Raw genomic sequence first — 14,315 nt, 5'->3', positions numbered from 1 at the left:
TGGAGAGATGATGGGAGACTGAGAGAGGCCGAGACAGTGATGAGAAGCAGAAAGAGAGAGAGGGGGAGGGAGAGAGAGGGAGGGAGAGAGGGAGACGGAGAGGGAGAGAGAGGGAGGGAGAGAGAGAGGGAGAGAGGGACAGAGAGAGACGGAGAGAGAGAGAGAGAGAGAAAGAGAGAGACGGAGAGAGAGGGAGGGAGAGAGGGAGAGAGAGAGAGAGACGGAGAGAGAGGGAGGGAGAGAGGGAGAGAGAGAGAGAGAGAGGCAGAGGCAGAGGCAGAGTGAGTTGAGCCGGTCCAGATCAGTCTTCTGCTGCTCCTTGGCGTCGAGTGACTGAGAGAAGAGTCTGTGGGCTGACGGAGCCAGCTACCCCGGGTTGTTTTTCTTCCTTTTATTTGGACTGGGATTGGGATCCAGTTTCAGCTCTCGGTACTGCACCTGTTAAAACACACACGCACACACACACACTGCCCGGTCAGGTGGAGAGGAGAGGATGATGGGATAGCATGGGAACCCCTCCGGAGGCTCTCTGTCTCCAGCTGTGTGGAACAGTGGTCTACGGGGAGGGAGATCACATCCACACAAACACACACAGCTGTGTGGAACAGTGGCCTGAGGGAGACAGATCAAACACACACACACACACACACACACACACACACAGGCAGGGCAGGGGCAGGGACTCGTGGGAGAGCTTGGAGAGAGTACAGAGTCGTCCTGGTCAGAGACACAGAGCAGGAAGAGGGGTTAACCCTTCACAGAGCCAGGCCGGGGCTCTGGCTATGTGGCGTGACCAGCGCTCCCCCCGGGGAGACGCAGAGCACGTCAGACTGTCGTGGCTGCCGCCGTGGGTGTTATGAGGACAGAGGGTGGCTAATCTAAAGGATATCAGGAGCCACTGATAAGTTTTATGTTCTGTGGCAGTTAAAACTGCAAATTTAGTAACAACCTCTCTCTCCCTCTCTCTCAAAAAAACCCATCTCTACCTCTCTCTCTTTATTTCTTTCTCTCTCTCTCCAGGCGTTGTGCAGCCCGTAATTAACGGAAACGACAGACGATAGGTGACTTCACGGCCCTCTGGCCAGGGAGAAAAATCTCACATCTCTTACACTGGTGGGGAATCGGACCAGATCCGGCCAGAACCGGTTCTGAAACGCCCCTCCGGGCTCCGGACACGATGACCTAAACCTGGCAACGCTACGGACGGGGACGGGGGGGAAGCGGAGGGGGGACACAGGATGAGGTGGTCACGGCCATAGTTTCACAGAGTACATCAAGGAGCGCTGGTGGGCGTCAGTTCAGAGGGATTCGATTCCACATCTGGGAGATTAAGGCACCAGTTGAGTCTCGGTTCTGCATCGTCACTGGGACTCACAAGGAACGCTGCTCTTACTCAGACGTCCATATGTCCTCGACACCGTGTCGGAGCAGTGGGTCATCCTTATCCATCCACAAGGCATGCACACCGAAACAAGAGCCTTCCTGACACACACACACACACACACACACACTGTTGTGTCATTTCATTAAAAAAACCTTTTGTGAGTCACACACAGTTTGGTCGTTGGGGGGGGGTGACCAGTGAGCACCAGTGCCCCGTTAAAGAGGTTCAGTGACTGGTTAGCCTAGCGTGTGTTCCCCTGCTCGCCTCACTAGCCGGCCAGACTGGGATGATTCAGAAGCGGACACTGCACTGTCTATGGCCCGCGAGCAAGCATCTGGGAAAACAGCAGATCAATTCACAGCTGAACAAACAGGAACGAGCGAACGTACAGTCGTTTCAGAGGGGAGAGGGCAGAGGGAGGGGGGGGGGAAGAGAGAGGCGGGTGGGGGGGGGGGGGAGAGAGGTCTGCCCCGTGTGCGCACGAGAAGCGCGGGTAGTGGTTCTGTAATCGACATGGTTCTTACAAATCCCTTGGTGGTGGTGGTGGGGGGGGGGGGGGGGGGGGGGGCGGGGGCAGCACAGTGGGGTGATGACAAGAGACCGTTTTCATGGGGGTGGGGATCCTTTTTAGTCTGTCCAACGAAAGCAGACAGAGGAGGAGAGACCCAGGGGAGGGAGGGAGGGAGGGAGGGAGGGAGGGAGGGAGGGAGGGAGGGAGGGAGGGAGGGAGGGAGGGAGGGAGGGAGGGAGGGAGGGAGGGAGGGAGGGAGGGAGGGAGGGAGGGAGGGAGGGAGGGAGGGAGGGAGGGAAAGAGGAGGGAGGGAAGGAAAGAGGAGGGAGGGGCTGGTGGTGGAGGGGGTGGTGGTTGACCGGGCCTTCATTGTGTCTGCTCAGAGGACGGTGACACTCCCGCCTGGCAGCATGCCGACCTGGGGCCCGAGGCTGACATCACGGACGAGGGCCAAGGACGGCCGAGCGGGCGGGGGACAGGGTTGGTGCGGCCGTGGATGAGGAACACCCACGTTGGGAGAGGGAGAGGTGAGCTGCGATTTGTGTGCGAGCCTGTCTCCATGTCCTAGTGCCATCATTGAGCACGGAGACACTCTCACCCAGACTTGGTTTCCCCCCCCAAATAATATTCCAAACATTCACACACAAAAAAAAAAAAAAAACTTTTCAAAGCAGGAAGTGACAAATATATGTATTGTGATCTCAGACTGGAACGCTGACAGGATCAGCCGCTATGCCCATTACGCAGTCAAACGCCTACAAGTGCAACAGCACCAGCTAGCAATTTAAGAACTGCCTGCTACCATTCAAGCGACCCGCGAGGGAAACATCTCGCGAGGAGCTCCACAAAAGAAAAGTTTGCGCCGTCAGAAGACAAACTCGTTTCGGAGGAAGGGAAAGGGGATGAAGGGAAAGGCGAGGAGAAAAACAACAATAATGGCTCCATCAAAACTAGGGCTTCTGTCAGAAGAGGCTGCGAGAGGGATGCGCTCCCATCCTCCCCATCACGGGCACAGTCCCAGCCTCTGGGTGACGGGCCCACTGGCCACGCACCAGCCCAGCCCTCCCCACCCCCCCGGGTTCCCAGCTCACCCTGCTTAATCACACAGCTGCACCCCCCCCCTCTCCCAACATGGCAGAGTGCCAGGGCCCTAGTTAGGAGCTGGAGGAGAGGGGCGGAGGAGGAGAGGTGAGGAAAACAAACAAAACAAAAGGGATGTAGACGCACAAAAAATAGGTGTGGGGGGGGGGGGGAGGAGGGGGAGGAGGGGGATGTGCACCGAAAGCGGGCTAGCAATTTGGTTCGAGGAAAAAGTGGTGCGGAGCACAAAGGGAAACATCGATGGAGGAGGTGTGTGTGTGTGTAGCGGCTTGGGAGGGGGGGGGGGTTGGGGTCGGGGGTTTGTGTTTGTAGGTGTGTGAGTGGGTGGGGGGGGGGGGGGCGCCGCCGGGTAAAGACCCCGGCGTGGCTCAAAGCCTGCTCCACCCTCGCTCTTCCCCTCGCTCCCCGTGTTGACAGTGCAGCTACAAAACAGCCTTTGAAGTGCGCTCTGCAGAGGGGCAGAGGTGGGGGGGGGGGGGGCAGCCTGTAACAGAGAGCATTTCATTTAGAGGTGTCAGACGGTGTCCCGGGACCCACCGCTCTACTCTCTCTCTCTCTCTCTCTCTCCCTGTCTCTGTCCTTCGCTTTTTCTGTCTCTGTCTCTCCCTCTATCGCTCTCGTTTGTGTTAAAGTAGAAGATTCCGGTTAGAAGTCGTGGGTGTGTTCAGGCGGCGGCTCGGTCTGGTTCCTCTGTTTGCTGTTAAAGACAAACAGACACAAGGCAGTGCGAGGAGAAGGCAGCGTTTTAATCATCCTGCACCATGCTTCTTCTACAGAGGCAGTTGAAGTTGGCTGGGTTCATTACTCATGACGCCTAACCTATTAAATGCAGCCCCCACCCCCGAAAAAAATAACTAGGTACACACGCCCACAGACAGGGATCCGGCTTTTGTGAGCATTGTTGAGGGAGTGAAAGCGTGTCAAGGTGAGAGCTTGAACACACACAGGAAAACTTTCCCCGGCAAGCGGCGCGCCTGCAGAATAGTGACTAATTGCACGCTTCAAGTCAAATGTTTAAATTTGTCACAGGAACCAAAGACCTCTAGCTGAGCGGAGAGGGGGATATGAGCGATGGAGCCTGGCAACCCTCCAGCCCCATCCTCGCCCTGCCTTTGACCTCTCGACCTCGGGAGCGCGCTCCCCGGCACCAAATCAGGGTCACCCACCACATCAAGAGTGGCTAAAAAGACTCTCACAACCAGCGGCTTCTAATGTACATTAGGAGTTCAATGACATGTCTATTTCTGTGGAGGGCTTTGACCCCGCCAGCTCACGCCAGCTTTAAAGGAGCACTTGGCATGCTAATTGCCGCGGTCCCACTTAGCCAGTCCAGGGCACGGCGCATGGCTAATGGCGTCGTAAAGCATGCTAGCGCACGGCCGCGTCCCGCACGCCTGGTTGGGAATACTCTGCTTGATTATGACGGTTGGCCTCGTTTGAGGGGACATAAAGGACCCCCTCCTCCACCTCCTACCCCCCCTTCCCACAGCCAGGCAGCGGGCTAGCCAGTTATCCAAAGGGGTGACTATACAAGACTGACCATTAACATTACTACCCACAAGGAGGATAAAGCCTTAGGAAAACTGATCAGTAGTAAAAAAAAAAAAAAAAGAGAGAACTGTATCGTAAGTGAGGGTTCTCTCTCTCTCTCTCTAAGGGGGCCCGTGGCCGGCAGTGAGAGGGCCGTAAAGCCTTCACAGGGGGAGAGGGGAAGGCAGCCATCCGGACACACCCCCTCCTCAGGATGTCAGGTGGTCACCTTATGGACCCGGTGCGGAGACACAGCCCCAAACGCACAACGCGTTACTTTGGAAACACTCTTTACTCTCTGTCACACACACACACACACAAAACTAGATAGGAAGGATTTTTCAGTGTTTTTTTCGTCTTTTTTTTTTTTTTTTTTTACCCAGAGACAGTGTGTACCAGGCCCTAGCCCCAGATTCTCTGCCCTTTGTCCATGGAGTCATTAGAAGCTCATCAGTCCTGGATGGTTCAGAGCACCTCCAAATGACGCCGAGCGCTGAACTGGCCCGGTCTGCCCTCCGTGGACGCCACCAGGGACGGTGCGGGAGTTGTCTCTGTGTCTGATTGAGTAAGGTGTGTGTGTGTGTGGGTGCGGGTGACCTGAAATAGGGTTTCATTACTCATCCACAGAGCCGGCAAGCGACCCCGCAGGGTCAGCGGACACGCGCCGTTGAGGCGGGTCGCTCCATTTGGACCTCGGTGCTGCCCCCGATCCCCCCACAAACCCTGTCCCTGCAGGCTCATGTGACCCAAAAAGGCAGGGCGGGCAGCGAGGTGAAGCCACCACCAGAGGCAGCAACACAGGAGCGAAGCAGAGCAGAGCAGGACACTTTGTTTTATAACCCCCCACCCCAAAAAAAAAAAAAAAAAAAAATGAAAGAAATAAACCTTCCCTCCCCCTGCAGTCAGGCGAGCGGAGGTCTGTTTGGGGGGAAATAACTCTGCTCCCAGACTGGCACTGAAACCTGGCACCAATTAGCCCCTCAGCTGCAACAGGAACAGTAGCGGCGGTAGCACTGTTAGCGTTAGCTCAGGGCTCCAGGAGCAGCAGGCCGGTGTGTCCCCGCTCAGGCCCAGCCAGCCGCCCCTCATTAGGGACCTCGTAAAGGCCTCCTACCTGCCGGGCCCCGGCCGGCTCCAGGTGTGCAGGGTGGCGGCCCCCGCAGCAGAGGGGCCAGCTTGGCCTCATTTGTGTTCGGGGCTACCTGCCGCTGGGACCGGGCCCCGCGGCGCAGTAAAACCCCACGGGGGCCGGTGGGGGGGGTGGAGGGGAGGGGTGGCGGTGAGGGGATGTGGGGGACGGTAGGGGGGGGGGGGGGGGGGGGGCGGTGGTGGGGGGGGGGGGGCAGAGGATTACGACCCTGTAAAGATGAAAGGGGTTTGTGGGCAACAGGCACTCAAAGGGGGGGAGGGTGGGGGGGGGGGGGGGAATGGTGGCAGTGATGTAGAAAGGGATTGGGCCCTGGGATCAGAGGGTTCTGGGGTCTGGGTCTGTCACCCTCCTGTCTGTCTGTCTGTCTGTATGCTGTCTGTCTGTCTCCCAGTCCACCCCAGGGTGAAACAGCCTGACAGTAGGCCGGGACAGACAACAGCCTTCCTTTCACAAGCTGCTGGGGTAATTGCCGTTTTAAAAGGCAGCACCTCCACTGGAGCCCCGGCTAGCACTTGGCCACATTAGAAGGCCTTTAACAAACTGTCCCCGGCCACGCCACCGCCGCCGCCGCTGCCTTAATCTGATCTCACGGTTAATGTAGAAGCAAACCGCGTAGGACTTGGCCTGCATGGCTTCAATCAGCCTGCTAATAAACAGGCTCTCTCCACTTACTTAACATCTTCACCTGTAGGGAGACGACGGGAGTCAAGAAACAGGGAGCCGCTGAACGGGGGGGGAAAATCAAAGCGAGGGATAGCGGAATTGAATTAAAACTTTACACGGCGTGACCCCTGAAAGGCAGTTAATTGCGGGCAAAGTATCGCCGCGGTGACCTTTACGCTCGCTAGGCATGGAAACGGGAAGGGGAGCAAGGAGAGAGAAGGGGAAAAAAGTGGAGAGAGAGAGGGGGGAGAGAGGGGGAGAGAGAGAGAGAGAGAGAGAGAGAGGGAGAGGAGTGAGGAGAAGAGAGGGGGAGAGAGAGAGAGAGAGAGAGAGAGAGAGAGAGAGAGAGAGAGAGAGGGGGAGAGGAGCGAGGAGAAGAGAGGGGGGAGAGGAGAGGGGGAGAAGAGGGGGAGAGGAGAGGGGAGAAGAGAGAGGTAGAGAGGGGTGAGGAGAAGTGAGTTAGAGATGGAGGGAGAGAGGAGTGGGAAAAAGAGAGTGCGAGGTAGAGAAACAGCAGCACACCCACCACTTGAATGTCTGAGGGCACGCGCGACAGGAAGTCCAGAAGCTCGTTGTTGTCGATGGTGTAGGGGTCTCGGAGCTTCTTGGTGAACTTATTAACCCCTGCAGGGACAGAGAGAGAGAGAGGCGGGAAGGAGACAGACGGAGCGATGAGTGGAGCACGTGGGCCATATTCAACCTTGAACCCTTCGACCCTCGCGCCTCGCGTACGAAGGCCCAGGCGCCACTGTCTTCCCCCAGCTCTCGGAGACACTGACAGAAGCGACCCAGTGCAAACCCAGCGTTTACTACCCTGGGTTTACGTTCCCTGTACGACTGCTGCGAGTCCGTCCACGCTGCTCACCCCAGGCCAGGACGATGTACCGGAGGGGAATGAGGTACACGGCCAAGGTGGCCACGCACAGAGTCACGATGGCCAGCCAGCTCAGGAAGGGCACGGTCCAGTTGAAGGTGCTAAACACACGGGGGGGGGGGGGGGGGGGAGAGCAGAGGGTCACACGCGCCAGCACGGAAGACACACACACAAAAGGCACTTCGCTGACTGAGTAGGAACACGCAGGTAGGTGTTTGTAATGTGTGCCTTAACCATAGCTTGCCACATTTCCAACCCCCCCTCCCCCTCCTCAGCGTGTTAAGTGTGAAGCTGAAGCAATGTGTATGTGTGTGTGCGCTCCTGACGGCTTGAGTAAGACGTGGGACGGGCTTCCTGGTTGGCTGGCCCGCTGGCTGGCGGGAGAGCTGGCGCAGGAAGCGGGGAAAAGGGGGAGCGGCCGGGGGGGGGGGGGGGGAGAGGCGGGCCGGGCGCCGAGGAGGAAGCTTACGACTCACTTCTTTATCCTCTCGCCGTAGGAGGCCACTTCATCCAGCGCGTTCTGCACGCTGATGCACACGTCCTGAATGGCATAGAGCTTGTTCATGAAGCCCTTTCTCTCCGAGTCCTGCAAAGACGGAGAGAGAGAGAGAGAGAGAGAGAGAGGGAGAGGGAGAGGGGGGAGAGAAAGAGGGGGGGGAAAGAGAGAGAGATGGGAGAAAGGGACAGGCAGAACCAGAGAGAGAGAAGGACAAAATAGACAGAGAGAGAAAGAGAGAGAGCAAAGAGGAGAGAGATGACAAGAGGCTGGGCACAGGCATCCACACGGAACAAAAACATTTAAAGGGCGTCAAAGACTTGAAGAGGGGAGCCAACTCAACCAGAAATCCCACTTCAAATGACTGACTACTTTCCAAGCCGTAATAGAGATATAAAGTCACCAGAACAAATCACACTGTTTTCCTCCTAAAGCGAGCAAATTTGAATAATGCGTGAATGGAGTGAATTTAGCTGAGCGCCAGATGACTCCATCAACATTATGTCGGGGACCTCTTTGTGCGCTGGCACACTATGATGATGTCATGAGCAGTGACATCATCATTACCATTAACGCCGTCACCGCCATGAGGAGCTCTTCCTTTTCAACTTTTGATGGTTGAGAACTTGAGAACGTTGTGGTGTGTGTGTGTGTGAGTGTGTGTGTGTGTGGAGGGGGGAGGGGCACATCCCTCCCCACATCCCCGGTACGAAGACAGAGAAGACTCATGCAACAGTCAACAGAGCTGCTGTCAGACTGGACAGGACAGGGCTGGACAGAATGCAGTGTCAGGTGAGAGAGAGACAGAGAGAGAAACAGAGAGAGAGAGAGAGAGAGAGAGAGAGAGAGAGAGACAGAGAGAGAGAGAGAGAGAGAGAAACAGAGAGAGAGAGAGAGAGAAACAGAGAGAGAGAGAGAGAGAGAGAGAGAGAGAGAGAGAGAGAGAAACAGAGAGAGAGAGAGAGAGAGAGAGAGAGAGAGAGAGAGAGAGAGAGAGAGAGAGAGAGAGAGAGAGAGAGAGAGAGAGGGTTGAGGACACAGACACGTAGACTGGAGTGGCTTGGTGGACCAGGAGCTGACATGCTTGGTAGAAAGAGGGGTCACACTCTAACCTGATAGGAGGCCCGCTATCGCTGTGACAGGCCCTACAGTCCTTATGTTCAGAGGGCAATCCTAGGGATGACAATACACCAGTCCTATGGCCCTGTCAGACAGACCACAAGTGTGCGCTGACAACGCTGGCTGTTGTCATGGCGTCCAATGACACAGTATATCGGACACCTCGGGCTGGTGGTCCTGCGAAGGCGGCAACTACAGAGGAAGTCCCTGTCATTAAAGATAGCCAGTCGAACCAGCCAACGACAACAAATCCTTGCCCCACCAGCCTACAACCCCCCACCCCCCCAGGCAGCCCCCACCCCCCAGCCCCCACGCCCCCTTCTCACCCCCTCGCTCCGCTGAATCAGATATGTGAAAAATGAACCCAGGCCGAGCCAAAGAGACCACACGGCCTGCATGGAAAAACCGCACAAGACAAATAGATATAATTAGACAGTGTCCCGGGGTTATTTTTCTTAGCAAATATTTTACAAGACTCCTTTCTTCCCCCTCCTCCCCCCCCCCCTCCTCCCCCCTCCTCTCCCCCCATCTGTTTTGCGTTACGGACTCAAACAAAGCCCATGTCCAGGCGCGCCCTATTGTGTTGGGTTTGGGCTGGGTCCCTCCGACTTTGGGCTCTCAGGGTAAGACTCTGAGGAACAGGGGAGCGGTGCTGCCTGTGGGAGAGAGGGAGAGAGAGAGAGAGGGAGAGGGAGAGGGAGAGGGAGAGGGAGAGGGAGAGGGAGAGAGAGAGAGAGAGAGAGAGAGAGAGAGAGAGAGAGAGAGAGAGAGAGAGAGAGAGGGAGAAGGAAGGAGCGAGCGCGGAGGGGAAAGGTCGCAGGTCATCGGAGTATAAACCATTGCCACATGCCCCTCGAACCGTGGGCCCCGGCTCCTATTTCCTGTCTTCAAAAGTGGCCGGTGGGAGGCGGGAGGCAGCAATAACACGGTGAGCTCCAGGGAGAGGCCTTGTTTTCCCAGCTCCCCCGCAACTCTGCCGTCCAGATGGACTCCTCGGAATCCTGCTCCTCCGACGGAACCCGATACACGCACACACCGCAGCCCCCCCCCCCCCCCCCCCACAATAAGTCGGATCCACGCACCTGGCTACGCCCCCTGGCCGCTCCGCAACGCGGCTCTGCCTCGGCAACGTTAGGATTTCACCGCGACGGCGAGCGCCTCCTCTTAGTTGTGCGCCCTTTCTCTCTGTGGCAACCTTGACTGTCTTTTGCAACCTTGTCATGAACTGTAATCTTGTCACGCAGAGGCGCATTGATGTTCGGCAGCTGCCTGAAATGACAGGAGCTTTCACAGATCACTGTCAAGGTCAAAAAGTTGCTTGTAAATTGTCTTCAAAAGTCGGTATGAGAAGGGAGAACATCCACCGGGGATGTCTGTTTTCCAGATACAGGTGTTGACATTGAATGTTTGAATCCTTTCACTTTTTGGGGAACTTTGGTTGAATACTAACGGCTCTACAGCTTCTCGTACAGTGTTGTGAGTGTCTCAATCTGTGTGTGTGTGTGTGTGTGTGTGAGTATATGTCTGAGTCGGGAGTGTGTGAGTTTGTCCTTAAATGTGTGTTTTAATGGGGGCTTAAACGCTGTCTGACACCCTAGTTTCGATCTCACACCCCTCAGAAGTGCAGCAAGAAAGAATCTGTATAACCAACATACTGGGAAATCTTCTGCATTCTGCCGGCCTGGGCTATGGGGTCAACAAATCCAATATATTTTTTGAGTTACCCAAGTGCTAATGTTTAGGATTAGCCCCTAACCCTAAACCCAATCCACATATATCAAATGGCGGCGGCGGCAAAGTAAAAAGGACTTCCTCCACAGTAGAATGGGGACTCGCGGGTGGACTCGGGGGGGAAAAGTGCCGTTTCAGAGCAAGCAGCCCAGCAGCACCTGGATGGCGGCCCTGCACAGCTCTCTGGAACACGGAGTCCAGCCCGGTGCACCTGGATGGCGGCCCTGCACAGCTCTCTGGAACACGGAGTCCAGCCCGGTGCGCCTGGCACGGTGCCAGCCCACAGCAGGAACTGACAAGAGTTCACCATCGAGTCACAGAGAGACCACGTCTTCTACTGGAGACAAATTGCATTGAGGCCAGCTGGATATTCAGCACATGAGACGCTTAAGTGGACTGCACTGGAGAAACTTCTCTGATGTCAATTAAGTCAGCGAAGGCTTTTATGGGCGCAAGATTTAGAGAGTTTGTTTGGCTGTCGGCAGGCGCTCGTTTGGGTTGTATTTACACAGTGTGTATCCACCGTGTACGCACTGTGTGTCTGTGTGTGTGTGTGTGTGTGATGACCTGTCAGCTGTGTGTTCATCGGCCTACCGCTGAGCCAACCGGTGTTAAAGTATCTGGAGCAGGAAGCTCTCGGGGGGGCACTCAGAGGAGTGTGTAACTGTGTGTGTGTGTGTGTGTGTGTGTGTGTGTGTGTGTGTGTGTGTGTGTGTGTGTGTGTGTGTGTGTGTGTGGCGGGGATTCTCATTAGGGGGCTGTGAGTTTTGACGGAGTAAGCACAGGGAAGACAACCTACATTGACACTAGAAAAAAAAGCCTGGGCACGCACGCACACACACACACACACACACTGACACACACATGTTTACACACTTACAGCCAAGATAGGTTAACCACACCGGAGCTGACAATAAAAGGCCTGCTCCAAATCCAGTCAAATCCTTTAAACAGACTCTTATTAAATATTCAAAAGAGAGCTCGGTATATCATACCTCCTGCACCTCATTCACGGTGCTTTCTTCCTGCGTTGGGAGTAAATTGAGTCAAGTTGGAGAGTGATGTTTAACCCTCCACACTACACTGGGGCTGGGGGACTGAAGTCAACCAAGACAAGGACAGGCACTTTGGGGCCCTCTAAACCGCATCAGAACATCCCACATCTTCAGAGATTGTGGAGTTCTTATGTGCGGGGAACCATGTGCAGAACATACACCCCAGAAAAGGACGAAGCGTTTTTCGACGACACAGCCACACTGGGCTGAGGCTGCACCGACACTGCGCTAAAATCGCACCTGTTTTGACCGTTTTGTTTTCTTCTCTCTCTCTCTCTGATACTCTTGCAGCACAGTAAAAGTTATCATATAAAACGTGACAGGATGCTAAAATAGGGGCTCCCAGAGGGCAAGTGAGACTGTTGATTTTGTAACAGCAGCCGTGCCCAGCACCCCCCTGCTCCACCCAGGCCCCGGCGCGGTGAAGAGTCAAGCTGGGAAAATGCTTGGAGGGTGACAACATTTCTCCACCAAACTCCAAATTGGAAACGACAGGAGGGAACACACACAGCCAAAACAAATGAGCTGGAGACATCAAAAAGAGGAAAAGGGAATTTAAACATGAACATTAACTCAATTTGACTTGTCTAGTTTTGTTACCGCGTAAGAGGGAGTGGGTAAAACATCAATTAAATGACATTCGCTGACATCATTCTACTTTGAGTAACATGAACAGTAACGTGTTCAAAGCATCTCGACTCCCGAACATTCGATAGTCATATGGACTCGGATGAACTCCTGGGATTCATGTGTTACTGTTCCCCTGGTTCTCCTCTGTCGCCCCTAACAACATGCTGGTCCCTATCCCTGCAGGACCAGGCCTATCCTGTACCTCACTATTCAGGGACAATATCAACCTGTGACCAGTCACGTGTCTCTGTGACTCTGTTTGCCAGCAACACATGAAAGAAGCAGATGTTTCATTTCCGAAGCTGCCGTCAAAACCAATAATTGACTTTGGGACTAATCCTTGGTCTGGGTATGGTGAATACATCTCTTTCTTCTCTCTTCACAAGCACATAGATATCTGTTGGGTGTGTGTCGCGATGCTGTGCACGTCCCCCCTCCCTCATCAAGCTGTTCTGGCTGACACAAAGGGCCACGTCGAGGCTTGCAGGAACGCTCAGCTCCCTGACGGGCGGTTACGAGGTGTGTGTGTGTCCGTCCCTGTGTGTGTGTGTGTGTGTGTGTAAGGGTTTACCTCTGACAAAGTCAAACTCCAGCTAAGTGAGGCGACTGAAGGTGTGCCGCGGAGACGCCACGTTCCCTCATCCTAATGACGCTCTTCACCCGGCCCGTTCCCATGGCGAGGGTCGCCGTGACGCGCCGGGATAAATATACGCATAAGTACATAACGGGGGAGAATACCATAGGAGGTGGAGGTGGCTTATTTTCAGCTTGACCTCCGCGTCCTGTGGCTCCATACAAAAAAACCAAAAACATAACGTGTGTGTGTTTGTGTGTGTGTGTGTCCTCTTCTAATGGGATTGGGCGGGAGATGCCACTGATGGCCTTACCCATCTCCCCTCAGGGGTCCCCTCACCCCAGTTCATCAGCTCCTCCATCAGCCTTCACTAGACCCAAGGTCGGGCAGAGGAAATCATCACCCCCCCCCGCCCCCGCCCCCTTCAACCCCAACACCAGTGACCCCCTCGCCCTCCCGCTCCTCTCCCCACCGCCTGCCCTCACCCTCTGCGCGCCCCCCCCCCCCGTCCCTGCACCCATCCCTCTCACGTCCCCCCCCCCTCCGTCCTTCCCAGGTTGCCCGGCTGGCAGGCGTTGATGAATGGGGCGCCATTACTCTTCTCCTTCGTTGGCCTGGTTTAGACGCTGCCCTCTCTCTCTGTCTCTGTCTCTCTCTCTCTCTCTCTCTGTCTCAAAAACAAGGCCGTCACAAACAACAAGCCCAAACGCTGTGCCCTCCCTGCCCTTCTCTCTACCTAGACCGCCCCCCTCTCTCTCTAGACCGCCGCCCAGGGTACCTCAGACAGGCAGAGGGGGTCACACTGGCCCCCTCCTGGAAGTACCGGCTTGTTGTGGGATTGTTTTCGTAAACCCGCTGTCAACTATCCCCCACTAAATGATTTTGCTTTGCCAAGTTGAAACACCAGGCTCGAAGGATAGGGAAAAAAACACCGTCATCCGCGGGTTCCAACACGTCGTAAGGTTTAATTTGATTCGACTGATCAATTTCCCAGAACAGAATTGATGCCAACCTCATTACACCTGTAATTAGATATCCATCCACCGAGGGGGGGGGGGGATCGAAATCGGAGATGATTGCAAATTGCGTTGTGTTCAAGATCCCCCCCCCCCCACACACCACACCCACACCCCCCAAAAAAGTGATGGGATTGTGTTTTTTTTTTTTTTTTTAAGGGCATCAAATATGTATACTATGCGCTCATTACACATTTATGGGTGTCGTTAAAAGAGAAGGCGCTGTAGCGAATGACTTCTCCCGTGTTTGACTTTGAGACGCAGGGAAAAACCTGTCATGTGATGTGCTCCAGATTCCCACCAATGGGAGGGCACCGGGGCTCCGCGTTTGTCATCTCGAGTGATCCACGGCTCCGATGGAGGTTTTCTGTTTTGGTTTCGTTTTTTTGGGGATAGCGGTCGACAACTGTAACTTTCTCTGGTTTTTTAAACTAAGACCGTCTCGCCAAAAGTGTTTGAGTTTGGGGTTTTGGTTGAGCGT

At 55.1% G+C, this 14,315-nt stretch overlaps 1 protein-coding gene across 1 annotated transcript in view; it reads right to left on the bottom strand.

The window, feature by feature from the left end:
* Positions 1 to 251: 251 nt before the first annotated feature.
* The window catches only part of mctp1a (multiple C2 domains, transmembrane 1a), a 71,119-nt gene continuing 57,055 nt past the window's right edge, over positions 252 to 14,315 (bottom strand). Inside the window, exons 16-19 of the mRNA XM_084690524.1 lie at positions 7,690 to 7,799; positions 7,205 to 7,314; positions 6,866 to 6,963; positions 252 to 438 (exon numbers count right to left, since the gene is read on the bottom strand). Of these exons, the coding sequence (XP_084546650.1) occupies positions 367 to 438; positions 6,866 to 6,963; positions 7,205 to 7,314; positions 7,690 to 7,799 (390 nt within the window). The 3' untranslated portion in view covers positions 252 to 366. The remainder of the gene's footprint in view (positions 439 to 6,865; positions 6,964 to 7,204; positions 7,315 to 7,689; positions 7,800 to 14,315) is intronic.

Source organism: Hypomesus nipponensis, chromosome 24, assembly GCF_054491055.1.
Source record: "Hypomesus nipponensis isolate SF chromosome 24, ASM5449105v1, whole genome shotgun sequence".
NCBI lineage: Eukaryota > Metazoa > Chordata > Actinopteri > Osmeriformes > Osmeridae > Hypomesus > Hypomesus nipponensis.
This window is presented reverse-complemented; position numbering and strand designations above follow the sequence as displayed.